Source organism: Vicugna pacos, chromosome 35 (genome assembly GCF_048564905.1).
Source record: "Vicugna pacos chromosome 35, VicPac4, whole genome shotgun sequence".
NCBI classification, from domain to species: domain Eukaryota; kingdom Metazoa; phylum Chordata; class Mammalia; order Artiodactyla; family Camelidae; genus Vicugna; species Vicugna pacos.
Genome location: NC_133021.1, coordinates 27025212 through 27046191, shown reverse-complemented (window position 1 = coordinate 27046191; position 20980 = coordinate 27025212). Strand labels below are relative to the sequence as shown.

The 20980-nt window shown below is 41.8% G+C and overlaps 1 protein-coding gene and 1 long non-coding RNA gene across 4 annotated transcripts in view; one reads left to right on the top strand and one right to left on the bottom strand.

Annotated features, from left to right (window-relative positions):
• Positions 1-6153, bottom strand: part of LOC116279846 (uncharacterized) — a 33845-nt gene extending 27692 nt beyond the window's left edge. Inside the window, exons 1-3 of one of the 2 annotated variants that reach the window (XR_012067309.1) lie at positions 5970-6153; positions 3979-4119; positions 1921-2021 (exon numbers count right to left, since the gene is read on the bottom strand). This is a non-coding gene — a long non-coding RNA (uncharacterized lncRNA). Of the gene's footprint in view, positions 1-1920; positions 2022-3978; positions 4120-5762 lie in introns of both variants that reach the window. The other variant, XR_012067310.1, reaches the window with a different exon arrangement.
• Positions 6154-6252: 99 nt separating this feature from the next.
• Positions 6253-20980, top strand: part of PLXDC2 (plexin domain containing 2) — a 347388-nt gene continuing 332660 nt past the window's right edge. For both annotated transcript variants that reach the window (XM_072955332.1, XM_072955331.1), the window contains exon 1: positions 6253-7238. In XM_072955332.1, the coding sequence (XP_072811433.1) occupies positions 7127-7238 (112 nt within the window). In that variant the 5' untranslated portion in view covers positions 6253-7126. The remainder of the gene's footprint in view (positions 7239-20980) is intronic.

Here is a 20980-nt window from a genome sequence, read left to right as displayed (position 1 = left end):
AGTCACACCAACCAGGATGGCTGTAATTTAAAAAAAAAAATGGGGAATAACAAAGTGTCCATAAAGATAAGAAATTGGGACCCTCATACATTGTTGAAAATGTAAAAAGGTGTAGCCACTTGTGGAAAACAGTCTGTCATTTCCTCACAAAGTTAAATAGTCACCATAGTGTCCATATATCCACATATATTGTACAGATTGTACATGCCATTCATAGCATCATTATCCATAATGGCTCCAAAGTGGGAACAACTCAAATGTCCATCAGCTGCTAAATATATAAAATATAAAATAAATATATAAAATATATAAATATATAAAATAAATATATAAAATATATAAAATAAATATATAAAATATAAAATGTAGTATATCCATTCAATGGAATATTATTTGGCAAGAAAAAGGAATACAATAGTAATATATGCTATAGCATGGATGAACCTTGAAAACATTATGGGAAATGAAAGAAGTCAGACCCAGAAAGTTATATATTGTATGATTCTGTTCATATGAGGTGTCCAGGATAGGCAAATCCACAGAGACAGAAAGTTGCCAGAGGCTGGGGGGCGGGGGAGTGACTGCTAATGGGTATGAGGTTTTTTGGGGTGATGAAAATAGTTCTGAAATTAGAAGGTAGTTTTGGTTTCAAAACCTTTGGGTATACTAAAATCCACTGAATTGTACACTTTAAGCAAGCGTGCCTTAAGCTATATATGTCAATAAAAAATTCATAGAGTGAAGATGAAAAAGAGGAAATTTACAGGAAAGAAAAACAAGACGAATGCAAGGAGAGAAAAGGGAGCGCAGAAGAAGCCCTCAGGGCTGAGTATCAGTCCCGTGGTCCCGTGGAGCCGAGCACTCCAGCACTTAACACGAGCCCGTGATCTGTGCTGGGAGGGACAGCCTCCACCGGGGGCTCTGCAAAAGCACTTCGGCTGCGTCTGACACTTAGGAAACACATTTCCTAGGGTTCAGACATTTTTATCATTTCAGAAAAACCTGGGCTGACAACAATGTCCACAACAATCAGCATTTTCAGAACTTTTCTGCCTGCTCCATATTAGGCATTTTGCAGCATACTCCTTAACATTTGTTTCGTTTATTAATTCACTAAGTGCTTGCTGAGCACTTGCCCATTTTCCTTTTTAGCAAAATGCAGGCATTGAATTTATCTCTCAGTATAATTGAGGAATAAGGTCTGTGTTTCTAGTATGCATTGTTGCTACGTGATGAGAAATGTCAGATAATGCCCTTGTCCTTTTTAGGAGTTGCTGGGCTGCACCTTGCAGGTCTGCGAGCCTTGTAGTTGCTCAGCCCCGAGACTGAAGAGAAAGCCTGGAGACTGCAACAGAGACATTAATGATACTGGATAGGGGATCTCTCATGCTTGAAACAAAGGGTCCGGGGGTGATGGCCCATGGCGTACAACAGACAGGACCCAGCAGCCATCTTCACTACGCAGGGGAGGCCGGGGCTACCATTTACAGGGGGAAATGACATCAGACTTGTTCATCAGTTACCAGGGAAATCAGCAGCGGGGGCCACATCTGTTATAGCTCCTTAGGTTAATAAGCATCACGAGGGCATCACTTGAATATACTTCAGGTGGAGCCATTCTGGCCTAAGGATTAAAACTACTCATAGCTGGAGCAGGCAATAGGCATGTTCACATGAATAGGGTTTAGGTAAAGCAGGGACTGGTCAAGCAGGGGATGCACAGAAAGCAAGAGAACAGCCACGCTGAGTGGCCTGACCAGACACTCCACCCCTGCTTACTCAGTACGACCCTTACAGTCTTGGCCCGCCCCTCTCCTGAGATACCCCTGGGGTCAGGTGTGTAGAGGTGTACTGCAACTTGACACCACAAATGCGATACAGAGCCCACGAGGCGGGCAGGCTTCAGAGCCAGAGACTTACGGGGTCAGTTTTTCATGGAAACCCACAGGAGGACGACAACGGCAGCTCGCTGTGGACCCGGTGATGCCACTGTTGTTGCTCAGGCCACTAAGAGATTCCCTCTGTGCAGATGAACAGTGAAATGTAAGGTATTGAACAGGCACAATATGGGGAAGATCACGACCTTTAAGCAAAACATGCAAAGGCAGTAATGGCTTTCTGAGATCACACCACCCCTCCCTGCGGTTGTTTTTGTCCTGGCCTGCGGCACCATGCCCCTGTCCACCCTCATTCCCCACAGCTGGTGTCGCATACTGGCGAGGCAGCAGGGCAGACCACAGGTTAATAGAATGCTGCCTTTCTCTAGTAGGGGCTTGGGTTAATTACCTTAGTAGTCTTAGGTGGGGCCGGGTAGGAGAGAGGCGAAGTCTGTAAGTCCCTTTCTAATCCTGTTCCCCACAGGGTGGCAAAGCCAGACTATGGAGGACTTATGTGCCAGTCCCAGGGCCATTGAGTAGTATGTTTCTCTGGGGGTAGAGGAACTCGGATGGTGTTGACTAGTTGCCTCTGGGTTAACATGGCACAGTGGGATGATTGCTTCTGGGATGTTCAGTGATAGTACATGGGGCTTGACTTAGCCTCCTGGTCCACAAGTTGAGAGAGTAATTTATGTAGTCCAGTTGATGATATTGGATAGGGGATCTCACACGTCAGAAACAAAGGGTCCTAGTGTGACGGCCCACCTCGTACCGCAGACAGGACACAGCAGCCATGTTCACTACTGGTGGAGGAGGAGGCTACTATTTATAGGATGAAATGCTGTCAGGTTGGTTCACCAGTTACCAGGGAAACCAGGAGCTGGGGTCTGTCCCTTATAGCCCCTCAGGTTAACTACTATCATGAGGGCAGAGGCTTCCCTCTAATAAACTAGCAGGTGGAGCTATTAGAATCTAATAGCTCTACTCTAAGAATTAGAACAATCACTAGCTGGGGCGGGAGCAAGCATGTTCGTGAGAGTAGGGTGTAGGTGCAGCAGGGACTGGTTGGACGGGGATGTACAAAGAGCAAGAGAACAGCCATGCTGAGTGACCAGATCATACGGGAGTGTACAATTCCATTTTAATAATTTGTTTTCTACTATATATTTTGAGTTGCACATTTTTTGTATTTTGCTATTTACTGGTCAGAAAAACTTTAGCTTATTAAGATTTAGAAAGAAGACAGTATAAACATGTATGCCATTTTAATGCAATGTATTATTTCATTATGAATGAGCCAAATCTAATTATACATTAATTTCATCTAAACAGTAAATGTAGTATTGATATGAGGCTAAAAGGCATTAAGTATCTTGCATGCTAAATGTTCCTATTTGAAAAACAAGTGATGTTAACTGTTAGGTGGGTTTTTAAAAAATGCTTATTTCATTCAAGACACTCTATTTATAAAATTTTTACTCAAGATTATAAAAGAGCAGAAAGCTAAAGTATCCATCAACAGTATAATGAAATCTCGGTTGACTCTGAGAGCAGAAGTCAGCCAAGATGAGCAAATGAGTCTCGTAATTGCATAGCAGAGGTCAAAAAATTAGCCCTATCAAATGAGGAGGGAGAGGAAATGCCATAGACCTAGAGAAAAAGGTCATGATATTAGTTTAGGACTGCATTAAAGCAACCCACTAGGGGCAATTTCCCTTTATCTGACAGCAATTGTAGAAAGTTTTAACAAATCCTATTTAAATGGATAAAAACCGCTTCCTGAAATAATAATAAAAAAAAGATTACAATAAATACTAAGTACCCCCCAGCCTATATTACATCTCAGTTTCTTCCAAGTGAGCATAATGTTTTCTTGAGTATCCTGTTAGCCAACTTTCATTGCAGGACAGGTCCTTGGAAACACAGCAGTGATGGAATTGGAAGTGGGATGAGTTGGGTAATTGTAATTACCTTTACGTAGATAGTATTGCACTCAGATTGTGTAACAGTGGCTCTGAACGTCGGCGTAAATAAAGGGTTGCAAACAGGTTTGAAAGCTGCACAGACACTAGCTCAGGTGCTAATGTCTGCCCAAACTTACCTGTTGGTAAGAATGATCCTGACATAGTCTTAAGATCTTAAAGGAGAGTGTTCAGTGAAGTCCAGATCTTTGTCATGCACAAAGAACTCAAGTGCTGCTCCTTTGTGATTCCAATCATGCCTGATGATTTAGTGCCTAGAACTAAGTAAGAAAGAGCAGCATTGTAATAAACCTGGGCTTTGGTACACTGCCTTAAATGCCAACCAATACTTCCTTGTAAAAGATTACTTTTCCTCTATATTATAGCGAGTAACAAATAACTAAAGTGCATGTAGGATGGTATGTTCAGAGTGAAATGGAAAGCTTATTACTCACATAATCCTGGCTAATTAGTAGTGGACTTTGGGGCCTAAATGATCTGAGTGTGCCATATGTATTTCACCACAGAATAGCCTACTTCAGTTGCACAGAGAGAAATTAAGAAGTGTCTGTGGAAGAAGTTGCATCTTCCAATCTGACTTGAGACAAGGGCTGTTAGGAGTGAGGTTTGTTTTTATTTACTGTAGTTATAAGAACTGAATTGCTGTTTTGTTTCATTTTTTTCCCCCCTCACTGGCTTACTTTTAGCTAACCCCTCAAGGATGATAGGCAGACTCTGCTTTCCAACTTGATATTAAATAGATAAGTATTCCAGGTGCTTGCTCAACTTCGGATATACTGTTACATACAACTTAAAAACTCTTAGTTGAACAGAAGTAAAAATCCAGGTTTTCTAAGTTGAGGAAGAAGACATCAACTGGTTGGGAGAAAGCTCAGGAAAGAGCAAACAACATGAAAACTGTGTGTGCGTGACATATGTATACATAAAAAAATGTAATATTATACATATTCCAAAATAAATAGCAAATTGAATATTGGATTGAGGAAAATATGTTACTCTTCCCGTTTCTTTTCTCCTCACCAGCTAAGTACTATGAGAGAGGCATTCTTTTGGAATCAAATTAGCAGAGCAGTTTGATTATTTGGGTCCACTTCCAGTGGATATTGAGACAAAATTAAGGTGGTTATTCAGGGCATCCATAAAATTTTTGGAGCATGGAAAAGAGTGGACCAGAATAGACTAACAGGATCTTTTGCACTTAGGGCACTGAAGCAAGTTCTCCATTTGATGTATGACAGCCTTTCTCCTCTTCTTTCCCTCTCTTCTCCTAACTTATTAAGAAACATAAAGCCATTTACTTGTGCCAGGATCTGGTCTCAATTCTTTAATTATACACTAGTAACTCATTTAATCCAATACAGCAACCTTATAAGGGCATAACCAGTTCTACCCACTTGATGGGGAATTCAGGCACGTAAGGACATTGCTCAGTCATACAGCTATTTAGTAGGGGGTGGAATTTCAGCCCAGTCTGGTTCTAGAATTTGTACTGTCAGCCAATATGCTTTCCTTCCTTTCTTTGTATTTAGCCCTTTACAAAGAGGTTCACTGTGTAAAATAAGGTGTAAACTATTAAGAGGGCTGGAAAGGGTTAACGCTGAAGCACTTCCGCAAGCTGAAAAAACAAAAACAAACCGGCTAGGGAGAAGCCCGTGAAAGCCCCCATTGGAAAAACCTGTGGGCCTCCTGTTTCTTTAAACTCTCGCTTTCGCTCCCCCTGACACTTTACAAAGCAGCTGCGGCTGGACCGAGCTCCCGCGCGGTACCTCCCTCCACCCTCCTGGCGGGTTTGGGTTCCGAAGGGGCTTAGTAGGGTCAGTAACCGAACTGGCTCTGCTTTGCTTTCTTCACACCCTAACCACCGCCGCACACGCCCTCCCGGGAATGGCGAACTGTAATTAACCCTTCGGCGTCCAGAAAGCCCCCACTGGCGGCGCGCGCCCGCTGGGTCCGGGACTGGGCCGCGAGTCCTCGCACAGGCGCGCGAAGGCGGCCGGGGGCCCAGGTGGGTGCGGGCGCCGCTGGCCCGGCTTCAGGGGGTGCCAGCCGGGTGCAGGGATGGCGCCCAGGCAGCGCAGAGATGCCGTCCGGCGCTCCCCTCCTCGCTCGCCTTTCTCGCCTCCTCTCCCGGCGCTCCAGGCCGCCGGGTGCCGGGGGCACGCCGGGCTGGAGTTGCCCTCTCACTCCCTCTTGCTTTGCTCCCCCGGTTTAATCTCTCGGCGACTCCTCTGCCAGCCCCGAGGAACGTGCAGCCATTGGACAGGTCGGTGCTAGCTGCCGGTTTCGGGGAGGAAGGTGGGAGACGCCTGGAGGAGCGAGGGGGAGGGAGGAGGGTGGAGACAGGAGGGTGCAGCGGCAGATCTGGCAAATTGCGAGCTGCTTTCCCTCCCCAAAGTGTGGAGCAGGAGCGCGGGGGAGCGCGGCGGCGGCGGCGCCTCCTCTGCCACCAAACTCCGGGGCTCGGCGGGGCTTGGGGCCACCTCCTCCTTAGCCAGGAGGAACCTTCTCCCAATAGGTTGCAGCCTGACTTTTTCCTTCCCATTTCTTTCTTCTTTCTCTCTCTTTTTAAAAAATACACTTTTCCTGCCTTTGGACCTCAGACTGCTGCAGCCCGAGCATTCCCGGGGCTCAGTTCTTGGGGGCTGCCCATCCCTCCGGCTGCAAGCAAGGACGCGCGCCCTGCGTCGGGCGAAGAAAAGAAGAAAAACTTGTCGGAGAGGTTTCGCGTGCCCACAGTAACCCCCTTCCCACAAACCTAAACCTCCCGCGGGGGCCATCCCAAGACTCTGTAAAGTTCCTTCCGAGCCAACAGCCCTCTTGGATTTGGAGGAGGCACCGGCGCTGGCTGTGGAATTAGATCTGTTTTGAACCCAGTGGAGCGCATCGGGGGAGCTCGGAAGTCACAGTCTGCGGGTACCCGGGTGGCGCTGCCTGTGCGGAACGGAGAGTTTGCCAGCCCCGGCTGCAAGTGGCCTTTCGTCTCCGCAGTTGTTGTTCTGTGTCTGGGGTGAGGGCTGCGAGTGTTGTGGCAAGTTGTGAAGAGAGACCTGGAGGTCCGGAGAGGACTGCACTCCCCCTGGCACTCCCTTCTTCCTCTTCCCGGCTCCCCGGTGTGAAATCCCAGCGAAATTTACAAAGGCCTCTCGCGTCCAGCCGACACCGGTCCTCGGCGTTCGGCCCCGTTGTCCCCATTCTCAGCGGGAGCCCCGGAGCACAGGGCGCCAGGGAAGGACTGGCGGGGAGGAGGAGGGAGGTCGCGGCGGCGGCATGGCGAGGTTCCCAAGGGCCGACCTGGCTGCTGCAGGAGTTGTGTTACTTTGCCACTTTTTAATGGACCGGTTTCATTTCGCTGAAGGGAAGCCTGGAAGCCAAGTCAATGGTAAGATACACTTTCGCTTGTTGCTTTTGTGCCCAGCTGAAGACCTTTCTTGGCACTCCATTCTCAAGCTACCCCATCTATCTGCCCTTGGCAAAGTTATTGCAATTGCTTTGCTAGTAAACTTGGGCTTCTCAGATGGGAGAAGAAGGTTGGCTGGATGAGTATGGTGGTTAAGGACTGGGGGTTTTCTTAAAGATTTCTGGCTTGCTTCACCTGAGCGGCAGGGGGTGTACTGTCTCACTCAACGCTCCCCGAGAGGGCTCTGGCCTAAGAGCAACCTTCTGTGGATACCTCGCCCAGGAACCGGTTTCCTGGGCTGTGTCCTCTCCGGCTCCTCCTCCTACCCTGCTGCCGCGATAAACCAAGCGAGTGCGGGATGGGGGCAGTGGGTCGGGGACGTGGTGGCAGCTGGGGATTGCAGGGTTCCCCTCTGCTGGAGAAAATTCCCTGTGGCCTCACCTTCCTCCCCCAGGCGATCCCCACCTCGGCTCCCTCCTGATGTCTGGGGCTCAGCGGGAGCTGGAAGGGGGGCGGTGTAGGTGCGGTGGGGCGCGGAGGAGGGTAGGAGGTGGCTGAGGTGAGGAGGGCGCGCCTCTGGAGACCAACCCCTGGTCCCATTGTCCTCCGCCGGCTGGCTTCCCAGACAGGCCTGAACGTGCCAGGGGTTCCTCCGAGTGGCCTGACATTGCCCCCGCGCAAAGCCCGGGCCTCCGCACATTCCCAGTGGCAGCGCGTCCTGCTCCCGCGGCTACTCCAGCCAGGTGCGCGTCCAGCCCAGAGCCGCACCCCCGGGGCCAGTGCGGAGCCGGGGACGCCGCCCTGGGCCCGAGGCCCGCTGGCTCCTCCGGGCGAGGCGCTGCTGAGCCGCTGGTCCAGCTGCCTTCCAGGACCCTGCCCACTGTGAACCCGGCGCCTGCTCCCCGTTTCTGCCCCTCAGTGAGAAATGTATAGACTTTGAGAAGTGGATGAGCAAAAGCAGTTGCAGGGAAAAGAAAAAGGAAATAAAAGCTTGCTGATTAGGATAGTCAGGTTTTGTTTGGTTGGGCTTTAATTCTGAGGAGGGGAAATTGTGATTCCTGATAAAGTACACCGGCGTCCGCAAATGTCAAACATGAAAGTCACAGATGGAAGGTTAGGGAGAGCACCTGGGGATTTCAGGTGAGGTGAAGCTTGAAGAAGCCCTTGAGTGAAATTTTCCCGAGCTGAGACAGCCAAAACACCGTGTCTGCCCCTGGTGTAAATTCTTACAGAGAAAGCAGAGAGTCTGACCCTGCACTCCGATTATGATTGGAGATGTGTGTGTGTTGGGGGTAGGGGGTGAAACAAGATGACACCACTTTTAAAGCTGTGAAAACAATGCAGATTTCCTGGATGTTGATCTGTCTTTGTGGCATATAATTGTTCTGCATAAATGGACATAAGTTGTTCTTGACCAGGTATTATTTATATCAATAGATCATACCTTCTGTTTATTTCTCTGATACATTTGATTGGTAAAAGAAAAAAATATGACTTTTACTCGCCTGGGAAGCAGCATATTTATTTTTAAAAGTGCAACAGTAATTTTCATGGGCATATTCATTAAATAAATAAATGCTTAAAACAGTTTACTTCATCCCAAAGGAGGTTAGAGACCTGTGTGTCCCAAAATGCATCCCAAGTTGTTTATTTGGAAACTTCTTTGGCACTGAGAGTAAATAATGCATTTACAGTAAAAAAAAAATTAAAAAGTCAGCAAATGTGTATTTTTTCTGAACTTCTTATTCATTAAAATGTAACTGAGAAAAGAATAATATATACAATAAGTTTACTATCCTAAGTTCTCAAATTGAGATTAAAATTCATTCCATTCTAAAACTTGTCAGATAGTTAAAAGCCTTTGCTTTGAGAAATACAAAATACATAAATTGTTCAACATAAATCTACAGGTATTATAAACCAATATTTCTGGTGGAAACTAAACTTCTTGGCATATTTTTTGAGATTTATTACAAACTGAAGTAGCTTCTTTCCTGGGTATCAGTCTGCATTAGTTTTATGAAATAATCTTGGACACTGAATACATAAAATATAACAATGAAATGGAAGAAAAAATAGCTTCCTTTGTAAAATAGTCTAGCTAAAAGTGCAATATGGGAAATTTTTAAAAAGTCCAGCAGCCTTGGAATTAGGCATGTAAAATTCAGGATTTTTTGTAACAGACATTTTTGCAGGGGTGAGGGGTGGGGGGGGCGGGGAGTCTGATTTCATAACAGACATAGAAATGCTGCAGTTGACTTTGTTGCCACCAGAGGTCAGAGAAACTGCTAATTTCCTTCCCATTCTTTCCCAAATCTCAGATTAATGATCCTCAGTATTTTGTTTTTCCTATGTGCAATATTTTTTGATATTTCAACTTACCATTTGTAAATGACTGGCAGCTTAAAGCAATGAGAGTTTATTTATTTCTCACTTTCATTGAAATTAATTAAATATTTATTCATTTAACATTTTATATAGCACCTCCTACCTGTAAAGATCTATACTTTGAGTACATTCTTGTGGTGTAATAAAGTACAGTGGAAAAACCCAAATACTCCTTTCTGCATCATTGTTGGCGATTATTGTGGGCATTCCCAAGAATGTAATTTTAAAATATCTCTCCTATGATTGAAAGTTCATTATTATATAATCAATTTATTTGGGGTTTGAATATACTCTATGTGTATCTGAAAAGTATTTGCTTGTACTAAGTAGAATATCTCAACCAATATTTAGAGAAAAATAAGCTTAGAATAATGTTAAATTTTATAAGTCTCAATTTATCTCTGTATTGGTATATATTCATCCTTATATCCTAAATTGATTGAAAAACAGTTCAGCAACAGTGTTAAAGCAGAAAGATACATTAACACCTTGAAGGGTCTAACATTTAAATCAGGAAAAAAGACATAATAATACGTAGTTATATTTTGGCCTGATTATTGCTCTTAAATGTGATTGAATGCAACGAGAAGTTCATTACCACTATAGAGAGAGCAAAAATAGTTTAGGACCTCAGGGAATTTTCACTTTTTAAACTTGCTATGACTGCTGTGTTCTAGAGAAAAGTAGTTTATTTTTGAGCAGATCATTTACATTTACTTTAGTTATTTCTCTAGTTGGGTATTTTCCTATTTTCTGCTTTCATTGGAGTTGAAAGACTTAGTTGGAAATATTACTAAATTGTGGAGTTTGCTATGAGAGTATCCCTGTTGAGATATACTGTCACTATTATAAATTTTGTAATTATTTCCAGACATAACTTGGAGCAAAAGATAACAGAAGGTTAATGCAAGTGAATATTCTCTATAAAATGGACATGGGTCAGATTATTGGACAAATGATGTTATTTTTTTACCAATGACTCTTGACTGCATGTTAACTTTTCAAAATATGAAAGCTGACAGTCTTTTTCCTTTAGAGGGTGCAGAGAAGTTGAAGCCTGATGTTGGGTAACTTTGGACTGACATAAAAGTGATCTCGAACATTCATGTCAGAGAGAAAGTCTGAAGTTTGTGGATGTCTGCAGAGAGATTTGGAATTATATAATTCGGACAGTGTACATTTCTTATGTTTGATCTTCAGAAACAGGTTCTTACCAAGGAGAATGTGCTTGAATAAAACTTAGGAATAGAAGACACTGATTTGCTCCATACAGGTTTGTTCTCTGCAAGAATCAGAAACTTTCACACACAGAGGTAGATACTGTGGATTCTTTTCAATTAATTTTTATCTCAGTTTTTTGTTGCCTAAAAGGTCTCTCCTGTGGTAGAAACAGCATATTTATAAAGATGAATGAATTGATCAACTCTGATCATGAGATCTGAAGTCTTGAGCCATTTTCCCCCCACATTAAATAGTCTCTTCATCTTGGCCTTCAACACCAGTACCGCCTGGCCTCTGCCTGCTCTCCCATCTCTCTCTCCTGTGTGTTTTAACTCTCTCACCAAATGAGGTTCCTTGATGTTCCCAGGGTATGTACTACGTGGTACCACCTCCATGCCACTCCTCCTGCATCTCCATTCATCCATCTTCTACTTTTTCCTACAGGCTCATCTCCAGTAACACTGTTCACAAACGGATGTGGTGTCTTAACCCTCAGAGAGCTCTAGGCCTTTTTTAAGGCACTTGTTTGACTCTGCTTGATTTTGTGGGAGGTTTTTTTTTTTTTTTCCCCTTCTCATTTCTGCATCTTTTGCATATATGCTCTTAGACCGTATCACGTAATTGTGAGGTCAGGCTCTGTTGTCATTCACTTCTGAACCCCCTGTGGCATCTACCACCCATGCATGCAATACATGGTCGTCAAGTTGACTGAACCGACGGGAACTACAGCTCAAGCTGGACTGTTGACTTAGTGTCACCTTGGGAGACCTACGCTGCCTGCTCCATTTGTGACTTTTTCCATCAGTAAGATGGAAATGAATATAGGGACGGGCTTCACGAAACAGTTTAAAATGAGAGAACGCAGAGGATGCAGAGGTCTGTCAGAATGGTTCTGGTGGATGATATTTACCTTAAACCTTCTGTTATTAATCAGAACTTGGGAAAAGTTCATTCCACCCTTTTACTATGCTTCTGGTTTCGGGCTGCATTTTTCACTCATGTTCTTAATTTAATATCTTGAAGTACAGTGTGTGTATGTATATATATATGAAAATGTATGTGTGTATATGTGGTGCTCTATTTTCAGTGGAGATGAACACAAATTGAGTTCTTTGTGAAATTATTTTTGAACTGAACTGTGCTTAGGCTTCGTGCCATTAACCTACTCAAGGTGGCTTTAAAAACACAGTCTCCTAAAACTTGGCTGTGGTGACTGTTATGGGTGAGGGGTGGGTGTTGGGCAGATTGTACAATGCATGACAGAGTTAACTGCTCCCCACGTAACGGGGAGGGGTGGGGGGAGAGAGAGATCTCGTGTCTTAATAACAGATACAGTTGTTCTTCTGAACTGGTTTGTTTGTATCTTCTGGACATGATGACCAGCGACCAGAAACATTACTTTTTAAAAACTGTGGTTCTTTGAAAGCTCAGAGCACAAGTTGTAGTCCACCTCTAACAGGTACATAAACCTGGCCTGCATTTTGTCCCCTGGTTTACCTAGGTCTTGACTTTTCTTTTCTTTTCTCTTCTCATTTATCTTTGTCCAGCTTTTCTCAGTTAAAATCTTTGTTTTAGAGATGAGAAATAAGTAAATGAAAAGCAATCATCATAATACATAAGTTTATCTGTTACAAAGTTGCTTTTCTGCTTTCTTTTTTTTTCCACTAATTTTTTGGTTTTCTTGGGGTGGGGCATGGAGGTAATTAGGTTTATTTATTTGTTCATTTTTAATGGAGGTGCTCGGGATTGAGCCCAGGGCCTCTTGCATGCTAAGCATGCACTCTACCACTTGAGCTGTACCCTCCCCACTCTGCTTTCTTTTAATCTGACTAATTCTAGTCCTCTGCCTTTATTCTGAGCACATAATTCTCAAAGCTTTAATTATCTCTTTCCAGTATTCCACTCTGAGGAGTCTTTCTTCCTCACTGAGGTTCACACAGGATGTCTTCCCTCACCACCCCCCAGACAACGATTCTGTTCAACTGAGGACGTTGCTGCGGAACGACAGACGTAGTGCCTCTTTTACTAGGACCGCTTCACCCACTGTGTATTGTGTCCCACTGTATACTGCCTGCCCGACCTGACAGAATAATACCTGAGAAAAGCATAGAATAGAAAATATTCTATGCTGTATTGTAGCCAGACTTTGAACCCGTTTTCATATGTGTTCTTTGGTTTGTGTGTATTTTGCCCTCTTTAATTAAACAGGTGGTGAGGTATGGAGTGATGGTACAGATTTGGGTGTTTAAATAGCATTAGAAGTCTTGTCAGGACCCTGTTTGGAATTAGGGTAGCCTGTTAAAGATTGTAGATCTGAACATGGGGTCAGAAACTGTGTGACCTTCTTTGAAATACAGACTTTTAATCCCTTCCTCCAGAGGCCATTCAAACGCATCTAAGTGCTAGCAGCTCGCCTTTCGCCTCCAAATTGGAATCAGCTGTCCCCAGTGCTGCTGCTTCAGGCGTCGCAGTGGAGAGCGGCCTGTGATTTTGTCAAGAGAGGGTCATGATTGCAAGGATGCAGAGTGACTCCCAGTTTACTTTTCTGGAATCTTACGACTTAGTTCCCCCCTTTTCCCCCACCTATTGTTTTCACTCTTTTAATTGGAAAATTTCCTGAGAATACTTACTGCTCAAGGTCTCATGCTGTAGGCGGCTGGCTTAGCTGATGAGACTGTGAGGCTGTAGGGAGACTAATGAGAATGTGCCCTGGGGATAAACTCCGTAAGAATCAGAATATTTAGAAGTCAGTTTTCTACATATGCCTTGCTGTATTCAGTGATAGGGGAAATCTACATAAAGCTGATACATTCTCTCTAAACTTGGTGCTTGGTAGGTACATCCTGGTTTATTTAGATTAGGATAATAATATTCTTTGGTTCAGTTGGAATATGGATCATTCAACGTGCAATGATGGTTTTTAAATAGTAGTAATATCCTTCCGTGTTTATGTGGATCTGTTTGTAGCAGTATCTCCCAGCTTCTTCTCTCTGAAACCGTAATCTGAACATCCAATAAAATATTTATTTCCCTAAACTCTAAAAGAGGAGTAAGATGGGCAGGATTTATCATCTGAGAATGTGAAATTCATAAGTAATAATGATTTTCAAGATGTAAAGTAGTCCACTAGGTGCATTTAGGGTACAGTGAATATTGAGTCTACTATGCATACAGTACATAAATCGTTGCATAATTCTCTCCAGGATACAGACTTAAACTGTGGTTTCTGCTGACCCAATGAACCTAATTATTCAATTAGTGTATTTTTGTTTATTTGGTTAAAAGAGCCCACTCACCTTAACTGCCTGCATAGCTGGGAGCAAGTCCGATATTGTATCTGACTTCTTTTGCTTCACTCCTCCCCATCTCCTTTTGTCATCCCTTCCCTTCAATACGTTGAAAAAGATCTATAAAGAAAATACATCAATGTAATTTGCATTGCAAAATATTCATGAAAAAATGTATAATAATAATTTGGGGCATACTAGCTCATATTTTTGATGCACATGGGTTCCCACTATTTAAATGAATCCTATCCTGAGCTTTTGATTAGAAAGAAAAAGTCAATTATTTTGCTAGTCCATAGTTTTATGTTTAAAATTAGCTACAGTTACTACATATGCATAATTCTTTAATAGTTATATTATCTTATATTAGCTACTTATTTTTTATTGAAGTGTAGTTGATTAATATTAGCTATTTTAATTGTGACTTTTTAGTATTTGTGTATTTCCTGACAATATACACCATTAATTTTTTTTTTTTCTGGTAAGTTAGCCCTTTTAGTAGACAATCAACTTGTTTTTAATTTTATGTAACTAATTACTAGTTTCCATATTTTGAATATATTTTTGGAATTTTAATTTTGATTATTATAACTTTCTGTATTCCAAGAAAAAATTGAACTAAAGACATATCATGCATTTGCACTTTTGTTCCTTGGTTCTTGTTTGTTTGGAGTGGGAATAGAGTCATCTGAGTTTTTGTCACATGACAAAAGTTTAAAAAATATTTTAACACCTATTTGAAAACTCTGAATTCCTTATAAAAATAAAGTTGACTTTAAGGTTAAATGAAAATGCCATTTCACATTTTAGTTTGAAAGTGTTCTTGCTATATTATAAAGACATTGCTTGATGTTTTATTTTCATTTGCTAACTTAACATCATAGGATATTGTATGTCTTGCATAATGTATATTTTTATCTATTTAGCTTTATAATTTAAATTTAAAAATTTTGCCTACTTCTCTAAATGCTTATTTCTTTTATTAAATGGATTTTATGAATGCTTTTTGTTTGACATGAAGTATGTGTAAAAACAGTTCCTGTATCAGAATATTGTAGTAACATTTGTAAATATGGGATAACTTGCAAAATATTCATAAGTATGTCATGAAACAATTTTGATTGAGGCTAACTTGTCACTCGCTGTTTTGTACACATGTATTACATGCTGTTGTGTTGGTTCTAATTTTCTCACAGTTGGTTTATCCCACAATGGATTTATCCAGTCTTCCAGTTACTTTCTACAATTGGTTTAGCTAACCTTCCATCAACAGAAAAATCAGTACTGTTTTTTTTAAATAGAATTGTGGCATTTTATTTTTCTTCCAGTTTTTTGAAATATAATTGACATACAGCACTGTGTAAGTTTAAGATGTGCAGCATAATGAAGTGATGGCCACAGTAAGTTTAGTGAACACCCACCATCTCACACAGATACAAAATTAAAGAAACAGAAAAAAAGTTTTTTTCCTTGCAATGAGAACTCAAGAATTACTGTCTTAAGAACTTTCATGTAATGTACAGATGTGTTGATTATATTTATCTTGTTGTCCACTACATCTCCAGTGTTTTATTCATCTTATAACTGGAAGTTTGTATCTTTTAACCACCTTTGCCACCATACTAACATGAAACATTATTATTGACTATATTCCCTACACTGTACGTTTCATCCCTGTGACTCATTTATTTTATAACTGGCAGTTGGTACCTCTTAATTTCCCTCACTTGTGAGTGCTGTGTTGCACATGGGTGCCGTGTATATCCTTGGACACATCTCTTCACGTTCGTATGGAGGACTTCTATTTAGAGGTAGAATTCATGGGTTACTGGGCTTGTCAGTGTTGTGCTATAAAAGATAAAACCTGGGACAAACCCTGGTAGATCTTCCAAGACAAAGAACTTCAAACATAAAGGCGAGTGGGACCCTGATAATGATTCCTGTGTAGGAATCACATAGTCTTAATTGCGTTAGCTTTCAACAAGTCTTCATGCCTGGTGGGACAGAGCTGTCCGCCTTGGTCTTGATCTTCAGAAGTGTTTTGGCTGTTCTAGAAGGCTCTTTGCTTTTCCATATCTATTTTAGAATAAACTTTTCAAGTTTCACTAAAAACTCTGTTGAACATTTGATTGAAATCACATTACATCTCAGGGTCATTTGGTAAAGAATCTAAACACCTTGGAGACGATGTAATTTCTTTTCTCCAGCAGCTGAAAGGCAGAACATGTGCCACCGTGCTTTTGTAACAAACTGTTAATGGTGGGTATTTGGCAAGTGACCTGTATTAATGGAATTGATGTCCTTAGATTGAGGGCTAGTCCTGTTTTCCTGATCACGTCATGATACTAACCATACATCTAACTACTTCTTAGTAAGTAATGGGGGGAACCATAGATTAATTAAAATGAACAACTCAGCTAAGGAAAAGAATGTGAATTCCGAACTTGTTAGGAACTACCACAAATGAGAGGTGGTCACCAGGCAAACAATGCATGTAAATGACATTTTACAGTGTCATCTTAGGAACCTGGCTCACAGCAGTTCCAAGCAAGGCTTTAAATTTGCTGCTTATAAGAATTAGCTCTGATGAGAATAGTAAAGTCCTCTGGATTTAGGATTTTCCTCAGTGTTTGCTCTTTGCTAATTAATATTAATTCCATGGCTGATTTACAATGAACGAGAGTACACATTACAAATTGCTACCATTTAAAGATAATAGACTTATGATTGTATCTAGACTGTAGGCATTTATAAGTTAGAAGTTTATCATCTGCTTAATTTGAAAGTCCTAACTTCACCTTCCACCTCAACACAGTTTATGACTGGCTGTCACTCTGAACTCATTCCTTCTGATCTGGATATTTTTAGTTGGGAGTAAATGGACAAGCCGGGCAGGCTGTTTTATTTCTTTGTTATTTAGCCTTTGTTATCTTTTTAACATCTGTTGTTCATTTCAGATATTTAAAGAAAAACAAGCATGATTCAAAGTCATTCTGCAGATGATAGTCTCATTGTCTGGACGTTGCAAAACAGCTTCACGTGGGAAGCCAGATTTGTGCAATCTCGGTTTTGTCAAGCTGTTTTTAGAAGAGTGGTTTGTAGAATAGGCACGACCAATACCGATAGATGCTGAGTTTTCTAAAACTAAGCACTGATGTTTGACTTCAGACCGTGCTTCCCTATCGCCAGTTCCCTTATCCTGGCTCGGGCAGGCACCATCCTTTCTCGCCTAGTTCATTTCAATCGCTTCTCACCTTTCCTCCAACATCAACCTGCTGGAAGCCATTCTTCATTCCACAGCTGAACAGATCTTTCTGAAATGCACATCTGACTGTGCCCCTCCTCTGCTGAAATGCCTTCCTGTCTTCCTAAGGCTCTCCCACTAGAGGTCAAAGCCCTCAAAAACCTGGTCCTGGTTGACTTCTCCAGGTTCAGATCCATCACTTCCTCCCTCCTCCTCTCCCAAGTTCCCCACACTCTGTCCCCCTGAAACCACACATGCCATTTCCTCTTCTTGGGGACCCTGTCTTCCTCTTCTGGGCTATTTGTCCTTCAGGGCTCAGCTTCAGCTTGATTTTCAGCATTACTGAATCATTTCCCCATGTTTGTCTGCGAGCCCCAAGTCTGAGGCTAGTGCCTCTCCCAAGTGCGCTCTGCTCAAACTCATCATATCGCTTATCGTCGGTGGTGGTGTGACAGGCCCTGCCTGCACTTGACTGTGAGCTGCCCGAGGCCAGAGGCCATGTGTGGCTGGTCACCACTGCATCACCAGCTCCAAGTGTAGGAAGCCCTCTTTGAAAACCTGTGGGGTGAAGGAATCTTGCTAGGGTTCTACTTGTAGGATGGTACTCTGTTCAGATTTATCACTCAGGCAGAGTTTTGTTTGTGCATATTTCTTTGGGCAGAATTTCTAAATCATAATTTCTTTAACGTGATGCCTTGGATTTAAATATTTGTGACTAAACGGTATAGACAAGCTGAAGATTGACTTCAGAGTAAAGGAATTTGTCATGTGCGTTTGTGAAGAACTGAGAATTCATTTATAAATGATGGTTTAGGAACACTCCAGTCACTTAGTCAGCTAGGAAGAACAGAGAAACAGATACTTTAATGATTTATAACCCAGCAACTGGAATTGTTTAGTAAAATAGTAAAATCGGTTCACTTGTTTCTCTGGAGAGAATTCCATCGTTAAAAATGATATGTGGATAAACAACAAATGAAATAGAAATCAGAGATTGAACCTTGAAATTTGCATAAACAGCTTTTCAGGTATTTCACAGCTAAAGATGCAAACTAGTTTCAGATACAAATCATAAACTTTTTTTTTCAACAGAAGAGTCTAAAAAAGGTCTCTTTGTACCATACTCAGTAATGTGAGTTAACTGTTTCCAAGGTCTTGAAGGGGATCCAGACGCTGAAGTTTCCATCACTTTGGGCGGCATCCTTCACGTACTCAACAACTCGTATTTGTTCTTCAAGCACGTTTTCTCACTCTTGTCTCACCCTCACCATTTATTGCTTTACTTAGAAATATTCTCCAAAGTTCTTCCTGTATTCCATAGCGATTTGATGGAGCGAACATCTGATAGTTTTATCTGCTCAGTATCTCTTACCCTCTTCTTAGGTACCAGTGTCTTCTCATTACTTGGGAGTGTTCAGTCTTTTGGGCAGGTCCTCTCTCTGACTCTGTGTCGCTCCCCCGAGCCTTTTATCAGAAAGTTGTGCTTCCCTGGACAGTTCAGTATGTGTCCCAAAAGTGGGTAACCCTTCATCTTGGACCTCAGGCTAGTTAGTCCTTTCCTAAATGTTACATACACATTCTAGAAGAGAGAGGGTCTTTTAAAAAAATTCTAGGAGTCACTGCATTAGGAAGAGAAACATCCAAAGCCATTTATAGGCAGCCTTAGACTTTCTGAGAGCATAAATGAGAGCATTTCAGTTCTGAGTTGAGATGTATTACTTGCCACTGAAAGAGTCTTGGTAAATACGTCAACATTTTCAGTTCTGTTGGTATTTGAATAGTTACTTGATTGAGGCCTTTTCTCCCATTAAATTGTAACCTCTGTGAGGGTAGGAACCATTTTTGTTTTACTTTTTTGTTTTCTTGGCACTTTTCATAGTGTTTGGTATTTGGAGGTACTCAATAAATATTTGTCAAATGAATTTTTTGCATAAGTTCATTTAGTAGTGTCATCTCAGTGACTATTAAAATCATTCAGTGCTCATACATCAGGTGAGAGCCATCAGAGGAGTCAAAAGTTGTGACTGCAATGGTTTTTTTTTTTTCCCTGTTGGTTTTCTTGAGCAATTTCGAGTCACTTTCTCATTTTTCAAATTAAGTTCTCTAACCTGGGTCTTATTTTTCTATTCTTTCTTCATGTTTAATTTGGTGTCTTCTCTCCCTATTCTTTTATTTTTCTTATGGATACAGATAAACATTTAAGCAGTAGGAAAGGGAAAGCCTTAACTCTTCAATGGACGACACATCGTAGCTTGTGTTAGGCCATTAATCTGTACCCTGAATTAAGAGGCAAAGAAAATCCACACACACACACACACACAAATTAAGCAGAAAATCGTTCATCCATAGCCAGTAGTTATTTTATTTACTTAATACTTTTTACTGGGTTTTTCCCAGACCATTAAAAATTTAAAAAGAAAGCAAAAATAGTAAAATTACATTTCAGGTTGACTTACTTATTGAATAAAGACCTACAAAGATCTGTTTTTCTTCTAAGTTTAAAATACATTAACTTATTCCTCCATCTATCCATTTATTCAATAAGTAACCAATATTTTTAAAAAAATGAACAGAGGAATAAATTGATGCCTTTATTAGAAGTACAATAGGCTTGTAGGTTAATTGGAAACCTAGCCATTCTGTCTCATATTCCTAACATGTTAGTTGGGGACCATCATATGTCACACATTTATGTGTGGTGCGTGCTTAAAAAATATGACATTTTCATGGTATGATTGAAATCATTTTATAAAGTTCAATTTAATTTCATAATTCACTGTTTTAGATGAAAGTGAAAAATGGTTTCCATCCTTAGGAATGTGACATAGCATGAGTCTAGCGGGAGAACTGTCACAAGCTTGAGTATAATACAGGGACAAACCAGTGCTGGTGGGAGGGGCCCCAGGGGTGCGGGTTGAGGGAAGGCTCGTGGCAGTAGACAGCATTTGATTGTCTTATGGTTGTTAAAAGATGCTTCTGAGGCCAGACATCCTTGGCTTGGGTCCAAAACTTGGCTCACAATTGACCAGTTGAGTGACCTTGTATAAAAATGTAACTCCTTCAGCCTCCATTTCTTCATCTGTATTATGGGGACAGAATTACTTATCTGCAGTGAAAAAAAAATTTGTTCTCTGAAGGCTTGATGTGGTTTGCATAGAAACGTAAGGAAGTGTAGAAGCAGTAAGTTGAGGGAAGATGGTAAAGAAGAGCAAAAAATAGGGCAGAGCCCGGCAAGGCATTCTCCACAGAATGGTGATCAGACTGAGGAGGTCTTCACGTGTCATTTCAAACAGTTAATTCCTGATGTATCCATGTTTCAAACTGCCAGAGACAAAACCATATGATCTTCGGTGCAGTAGTGATCACATGCAGTGGTACTGTGGTGGGTTGAATCAGTATTAAGGCCAGTGAGCACCTTTGATGGCCATGTGAACGTCAAATGGCAGCAGGGTCCCCTCCAGCAGCCTTGGACATGTATGGCTGGGCCGCGGGTTACAGAGCACTGCTCTGTTTCAGAACCCTCCCCCTCACTCAGCCGTAGCCTAGGGCAGGCTTTGGATTTGAAGAGCATTATTCCAATGAAA